General features: G+C 34.8%; 1 protein-coding gene across 1 annotated transcript; it reads right to left on the bottom strand.

Annotated features, from left to right (window-relative positions):
* Nucleotides 1-661: 661 nt before the first annotated feature.
* LOC119607210 (histone-lysine N-methyltransferase, H3 lysine-79 specific) lies at nucleotides 662-4,122 on the bottom strand. Its single transcript, XM_037961033.1, has 2 exons — nucleotides 2,589-4,122; nucleotides 662-887 (listed from the first exon to the last, which is right to left on the bottom strand). Exons 1-2 carry the CDS (start codon nucleotides 4,047-4,049, stop codon nucleotides 762-764), a joined length of 1,587 nt encoding a protein of 528 aa, XP_037816961.1. The 5' UTR covers nucleotides 4,050-4,122; the 3' UTR covers nucleotides 662-761.
* Nucleotides 4,123-8,543: the final 4,421 nt, after the last annotated feature.

The following is an 8,543-nucleotide window of genomic DNA, read 5'->3' as shown; positions in this document are numbered from 1 at the left end:
ACAGATGTTAATTTGAATTAACAATTTATTCAACAAACGGAAATAGCAAACTGATTTGTTTAAATCAAATGAATTAAAATAATTTATTCGAAATTGCAAACAAAATTCAAACTTTTTTTATGACCCAAGTTGGTAATTGAATCAAACACGTGTCTTGGTTAATTAATATATTGTTTTATTTTTATTATATTGCACAGAAAAAAAAATTATTTACAAAAATTGTAATTTCGTTTTGCAAACAATAATACTTAGACCATTATGGATATTTTTTTAAATTTATTTGCAAAATGATATTAAAAACAAAAAGTTTCATTTATTTTTTAGGAGTGGGTGTTACAAATATATTATTAATAATTCTCACTATTATGCACGAATTTGTTCTCTTTTTATAACAAAAAAAAAATATATGTATAAATAAAACTTAAATTAATACATTGATCGTGAAAAAATAGGCACCAGAAGAAAAAAATCAAATAAAAATAATTCTAATGTCTAAAATTGGCAACACTTGTCACGCTGAGACGCCAACTTACAAACGACCCAGTAAGTGATCGTACAAATGGTTGGTAGTGAAACCGCCGCACCACACACTTGTTATTCAAATGACACCATCGATCCAAACAGTTGTTTCAAATTCAATTAGTTTCGTTGCTCTTTATTATTGTTGTTCTAGCCGCTTTCTTAACAACGAAAAAAACACATAAATATTTACATTTTTTTAAGTGGGGTTTTTATTGTTGTTGTTGTTTGCGGACTTGCGATCAATCTGGTAAACCTACACTGACGCGTTGAGTTGCCGAACTGCGAGCATTTCGTCTTTGTGTTGGATACTGCGGTGATGCTGATGATGATGTGGGCGACTGGGTCGCATCATTTGCTCCAATAATCAGCGTTTAAATATGCAGCACTAGCACCACCTCTCTTGTATATGACTATAAAATAAATATGAAAGTTTATCATTTTTGTATCACTTTGCTACTAAAAATTGCAGTCATATATATTCGTATTAATATAAAAATTGCAACTCGTGTTTGCAATTTCTAGTAGCAGGCAGACATAATTGCAGGCCAACACAAATATATTTTTGTGCTTTAGCAGCGCACACTCAAATTTGTTAAATTAATATGGCGAGTATTGATGTTATTTTTGTTTGCGTTTAGTTTTTCCTAGCAGCAATGTAACTTTTTAGTTTTGCTACTGCCAGTTGTAGTTTTATTTATTATTTTTTTGATATATATGTAAGTACACTGACAGTTTTATGACATTTCATGAGCTTAAATTCAGTATTTCACTTCACATTTGTACGCATGTATGTATGTATGTATGTATGTATGTATGTATGTATGTATGTATGTATGTATGTATGTATGTATGTATGTATGTATGTATGTATGTATGTATGTATGTATGTATGTATGTATGTATGTATGTATGTATGTATGTATGTATGTATGTATGTATGTATGTATGTATGTATGTATGTATGTATGTATGTATGTATTTATGTATGTATGTATGTATGTATAATACAGAAAATACTACCTTGATATTTGTTTGTTTTTTTCCTTAATGTATTACACAATAATATTAACTACATTTCTTCAAAAAAAAATTATATAATAATCTTCCACATTTTAACAGTGTGATTTGAATAATTTGTAAAGTAAGCTCATTAGAATTCAACGAAAAATATTTTAATTATGTGTGTTTACCCTGTTTTATACAAGGTGATTATAAATTTATTAATTTCTACAACAAAAAATATTTAAAACTATCATTTGGTTATAAAATTGTTATAAGTATAAGCATATTATCTTACAACTACATTGCTCAAAAATGTTTATTCATTAGAACAAAATAATAAAAACATCTAAAGAACGCTTTTAATTTGAGTTGTGTTTTATGGGGTAGCCATATTTTCAATAACATATACATATTTATTTAATTCATATAGAGGTTCCAAGCCCCCTAATAAAAGTCTGCTCATTTTTTCCCAATGTTCATAATGAAGTTAAAGTTTTTCGTCAAAATTAGAAGATTCTGACTCTAATAGTTTCCGAGAAAAACGATTTCTGTATTTAATTCATATGGGAGGTGCCACTATGTATATTTTACAAACTATTTTTTATGTTGCGAAAAATAATTATCCTTAATTAGAGATTGTGGTAACACTGGTATAACTGTTTATTCATAAAATAAAATATAAAAAAAAACAATAAATAAATTTGCAGCTAGCAGTTGCAAAACAAAATTTAATTGCTGCTAGGAAAAACTCAGCGCAAATAAAAATATCATCAATACTAGCCATATTAGTTTAACAGATGTGAGTGTGCGCTGCTATAGCACAAAAATATATTTTTTTCTTGTACAAAAACAAGAGATTAATACTGTTCATTCCTGCTGCTAGAGATTGCAGTGTAACGTCGCAATTTTTCTAGTTAAACATAAAAACAGAACGGCAATATTTAGTAGCAATGTTTTTTAAATCTGAAAAAGTTTAAATATTTTTAGTATGACTAGTGATAAAAATGTGTATTTTGCGGCAAATGCTGACTAATATATTAGTAAAAGTAAACACTGCCAATAATTTCTCCATTATTAAAACAAAGGCTGCTGCGCAAATGTTTTTGAGACTTTGTTGCACTCATTGATTCAGCATCGCTGGGTGGAGGAGATGTTGGTGCTGGTTGTGGTCTCTGTTGAATTTGATTATTTATTTTATTAATGGCTGAATTGTTGTTGTTAAATCTTTTGTTGGAATTATTGTTCTCATATGGCAAATCAACTTCATTGTCTTCTCGATCGTTATAGTCAAAACGCTGATGAGAACTTCCGCGAATAGTGGGTGTTTTAATTTGGTCATTGTGGCGATAATAATGCTGTTGTGGTTCGTCATCGTAATACTCCTCTGGTGGAAAATATTGTTTTCGTAGTGGTGGGGATTTTAAATGTACATTTCGCATTCTACTTCTTATTTCCTCTTCATGTTGGTATTCAAAATCTCTTTCCTCGGGGGTGTCATAATATTGTCTATTAACTCTTTTGGGTTCCTCTCTTTCTCTTCTGTAATACGAATTATCTTCTAAAATTTCATCTCTTTGTGAAAATCTACGATTTTCATATCGTTCTGGTGTTGCAGCATCTCTTCTATAGTCTCTTATTTCCTTGGGATTTTCATAATATGCTGGTTTACGTCTCTCATACGAGGGTTCTCTATAAATGTCCCTCTCGCTAGAATAACGTTGTAGATAATTATTAGTGGTTTTTGCCAAACCTCTCTTAGGACTTACGTTCATTCTGGGTTCAACCGATCGTCTGCTTTGTAAATAACGCTCTTCATTATTGAGAATCATATCTCTTTCCCTTTGATTATAATAATCGTTTGCAGGTCGTTCCACAGCACTAACTTCCCGATTATTAATTTTGCGTTGTTCTTTTTCTTCGCTTAAACTTCTGACATCACGTTTTACTTGTAATTTAGGACTGTTCTTTGTGTTCAATTCCATTTCTCGTTTATCATTCATATCCATTTTTGGTTTTCGCAAATTATTGCGATTATTTTGTGGTTCCTCTCTGTCGTTGACGTAATCGTAAAACTCTATTTTCGATGTATAGGCTTGTTTTTTCTTGGCAGTAGTATAGGCTTCATCCACTATACTTTCAGGCAGTTCCAGTTTTGTTTTAGTTGGCTTTTCAGTTATTTCCGTTCTCTTGTTGCCCACTGAATTTCTTTGCATTGGACGTCTTGAGTTTGAACGATTGTCATTCAAATTGTCGTAGAATTGTATAGAAGATTGCGAAAATTCCTTGCTAAATCTTTTCTTAGTATCCACATCAATATCAGCCACAGATGTTTGTTTTTCATACAAAGGTCTTTCAGTGTTTGCCAATTGTAGACTATTTCTCCGTTTGATGCGACTTTCAACAGCCGTGTCCACTTTAGTATCATCGGGCCAAAAGAAATGTGATTCCATACGATTACGACCACCAGTACCACCACGATCAATCATTTTGGGTGGTAAACCAGTAAAGAATTTTCCATTCAACATTTTTCTTCTGTACGTTTATAACTTTTCAACCCGTTTTAGTCAGCAACCAGCCTGGTTCGTTTGAAATATCAAGCTCAACTGAAATCAATACAATTTAGTTCTCATTCATTAATCGTGATTTCAGAAAAATGTCGTTGTGTTTTGTTGTTGACATTGTAGGCGTCTTAAGCAGCGATCTTTTCTTAGCAGCAACAACAGCAGCAGTTTGTTGTTTACAAACAGTGTCAAGTACAGTGGTACTAAAGTGCATTTTTTGTTTTGAAATCGAAAATAGCGGGAGATTCAGAGTAATCCGTGGTGATATGATACCGGAACATTTTTGTGATTGAACACACTATTCTATAGCATATAGGGATTTTTAAGCAGATCTACAATGTTCGCATGCCTCCTGGAAGTTCCACTTGCCAGTAATACTCAATCTGGCATTCGTCAACAGGTAGCCCGTTAAACATAGCAAACAACCCCTTGCAGGGAGTTGTTCTAAGAGCACCAGTTATAAGAAGAACTGATGATCTCATAACGTTCGTCAGAGAATACCTGTTGATGATTTTGTCAAGTTCATGCCACCATATATTATATAGCCATTTGACGTTATTGGATTATACCCAAGCGCATGCCAATAACCTTTCTATATTTAACCTCCTGGATAAATTTATATCAAGGATAACTCCTAAGTATTTTACGCTACACGACACCGCTAGAATCTCTGCGTTAAGAGAACTGGATTGTTTTGCATTTGCAAGGAACAATACAAGTTCCGTTTTTCCAGGATTTACATGACGACTACAGTTTATACTCAATGAGCTTAAGAGCTTCCTCTAAACTTTGAGATTAAGTCTCAAGGTGAATGCCAGTTACCACTACTGCAACATCGTCACCTACCCTATCTGAACGAGGGAATAGCAGATAAGTTCAGATTTCACATTGGTTATGTTATCTCTTTTTATACCCACAATCAAAAAAGATGGGGGGTATATTGATTTTGTCATTCCGTTTGTAACTCATCGAAATATTAGTCATAGACCCACAAAAGTATACACATTCTGGGTCCTCATTAAATTCTAAGACGATCTAGCAATGTCTGTCTGTTGAAAGCACGATAGAGTCCCAATGGAAAGAACTAGAGGGTTGAAATTTAACATAAACATTTCTTATAGGTAAGGTTTGTTTGGTATTGAAAATGGGCAATATCGGTCCACGTTTTCGGATAGCCCCAATACAAGTGGCCCCTCGAAAAGCAGCTTTAACAGCCATAACTTGTTTAAAAATACGAATATAGCGATGAATATAGCGACATAAGTAAGTTTCTTATGATCCAAAATCACTATGCAAAATTTTATGAGGATCGGTCCATAATTGACCCTACCCCCCATATAAGGTCCCCTTCAGAAAATGACTTTAACGCTCATTAATGGCTTAAAAATACGAGTGTAGCGATGAAATGCGACACAAATAAATTTAATACGAACCAAATTCTGTCTACCAAATTTTATGAGGATCGACCCATAATTGACCCTACCCCCCTATATAAGGTCCCCTTCAGAAAATTACTTTAACGCTTATAACTGGCCTAAAAAATACGAGTATATAGATGAAATTCGACATAAGTAAGTTTCATTCGAGTCAAACGAGCTTTGATGGTGGTTATATAAGATTCGGCATAGCCGAATATAACACTCTTACTTGTTATTATTGAACTTTTTCTCTCTTTTTGAACATCAATTAGCTTAGTCTATTAATATGATATTAAGAATAGAAAAGTTGCAGCCTTTGTTAAGCTGAATTTGTATAGAAAAGTCGGGGTCTAGTTCGCACTAGTTTCGATTGTTCTAAACTAAATCAGAACACTATACTTTATTTATCAGAATCAGGGAGCTGAACAACTGACTGGGACTGACAATTTTCTAAGAAGAAATCCTCAAAATTATATGTATAATCTCAAAACTTATAGATACAATTTTTTATCCGATAAAAAATTAACATTCATTAAAAAGTTAACAAAATGTCCAAAATATTTCAACAAAATTATTAAAAATATTTAATCATACGTATTACTACCACACATTGTCCCACTGTGTTTATATTTTAAATTTGATTTGCAATATTATGGTAAATGGTTAAAACAAGTCAGCAACAAAAAAATTAACTATAAAATATATGAGCGGCATTCAAGACAACATATAATTTATTCTTTATTTGTTTTTATTTTTTCGTATTTTTTCCACTTTTCGATTTGAGTTTTTCAATTTGGTTTGGGTTTTTGTATTGCGCGCCCCAACTTCAAGTTGCTTAATATGGTCAGTAGTACAATAATGTTGTTTTTGTTGACGCTGCTGACGAGCGTACTATGGCTTATTGCTGCTGTAAAACTTTTAAAACAAATTGTTGTTTTTCTTAAAATATTTTGTTATTTTCTTGGTTAAAATTCGTTTTAAAATTTAGTAAAGTTCATAAATTTGTTCAAACAAATACACATTTATGTAGATACAAAAGTATCTATGAATAGTACTTATTGTTGTAGTCGTAATAATAGTTAATAATGGTTGTTGTCTCATGTAATCCGATCCAAGTGCATAAGACGCGTAGACAACCTGTTATATTGAGCACAAAGTGTTGAAAGTTAATTGAGTCAAAAGAGATCTTGTAAGTTTTGATTGTACTCAAGATAACAGATTAACTAAACGGGTATAGCTATGTAGTTTAAGAATCTATATATATATACTATATATATATTTAAATGAATGAATACAAACAGTTTGTATGTTTGTATATTTAAAGTTTATAGATTACTTGAAATTTGAACAGTGTATCCCTGTATATCCGGAAGAGGTTATAGTATACTTTTTATTTCGAAATTTCAAGTGGGCGATTAGCCACGCCCTTATTAAAAAAATATTAAATCAGTAAATCTTAGATAATATAACAGTTAGAGTCCTCAAATTTTGTCGGAGCCACTTTAGAGTCAACATGATTATTTAGGATAAAAAGTAGGGGGACTAGCAGCAGAAGGCGTGGCACCTACACAAATTAGTTTATCTTGGAAACTATTACAACTAGAATCTTGAAATTTTGCACGAAAAACTTTAATATTCATCTGAACTTTTTGTAAAAAAAACAATTAGAACTTTCATCTGGAGGGGCTTGGAGCCCCCATATAAATTAAATACAAAAATTCGTATATCTGAGAAACTATTAGGGTTAGAATCTTCAAATTTTACATGAAGAACTTTGACATTCATCTGAACATTTAATAACGGGCGGACTTTCAATGGGGTGCTTGCCACCTCCCATATGAATTAAATACAAAATTTGGCTTATCTGGGAAACTCATATAACTAGATTCTTCAAATTTTGCACGAAGAACTTTAATATTCATCTGAACATTTAGGAAAAAGGCGGACTTTCATTTTGGTTCTTGGAGTCACCATACGAATTAAATAGAAAAATGTGTATATCTGAAAACTATAAGAGCTAGAATCTTCAAATTTTACATGAAGAACTTTGACATTCATGTGAACATTTAGATAACAACGGGCGGACTTTCAATTGGGGGCTTGGCACCTCCCATATGAATTAAATACAACTAAATAGATAGATAGATAGATAGATAGATAGATAGATAGATAGATAGATAGATAGATAGATAGATAGATAGATAGATAGATAGATAGATAGATAGATAGATAGATAGATAGATAGATAGATAGATAGATTAGATAGATAGATAGATAGATAGATAGATAGATAGATAGATAGATAGATAGCTAGATAGATAGAAGATCGATAGATAGATACTCGATCGCTATGCTAGCTAGCTCGCTCGCTCCTCGCTCGCTCGATGCTCGCTCGCTCGCTCTCTAGCTGCGCCTGGCTGTCTCGATCGATGCTCGCTCGCTCGCTCGCTAGCTAGCTCGCTCGCCGATAGCTCGCTCGCAGCTCGCTCGCTCGCTCGCTAGCTAGCTCGCATCGCTCGATCGCTAGTCGCTCGCTCGCCCGCTCGCTCTCTCTCTCGCTCCTCTCTCGCTCGCTCGCTCGCTCGCTCGCTCGTCGCTCGCTCTGCTCGCTCGCTCGATAGCTCGCTCCGCTCGCTCGGCTCGCTCGCTAGCTCGCTCGCTCCATCGCTCGCTCGCTCGTCGCTGCTGTCGTCTCTCATCGCTCGCTTCTCGCCAGCTAGCTAGCTCGCCTCTCTCGTCGCTCGCTCTCTCGCTCGCTCGCTCGCTCGCTCGCGCTCGCTCGCTCGCTCTCTCGCTCCGCTCGCTCGCTCGCTCGCTCGCTCGCTCGCTCGCTCGCTCGCTCGCTCGCTCGCTCGCTCTCTCTCGCTCCTCGCTCGCTCGCTCGCTCGCTCGCTCGCTCGCTCGCTGCTCGCTCGCTCGCTCGCTCGCTCGCTCGCTCGCTCGCTCTGTTGCGCTCCCCCTGGCTCCCCTCCCTTTTGTCTTGCTGCCCTCTTGGTCCTCCCCTCCCGCGCCCCTCTTCCGTCGCCCTGCGTTTTTCTCC

This window comes from Lucilia sericata, unplaced genomic scaffold (genome assembly GCF_015586225.1).
Source record: "Lucilia sericata isolate MDLA Ls3-8-SP2 unplaced genomic scaffold, ASM1558622v1 Contig000677F_arrow, whole genome shotgun sequence".
Taxonomy (NCBI): Eukaryota; Metazoa; Arthropoda; class Insecta; order Diptera; family Calliphoridae; genus Lucilia; species Lucilia sericata.
This window is presented reverse-complemented; position numbering and strand designations above follow the sequence as displayed.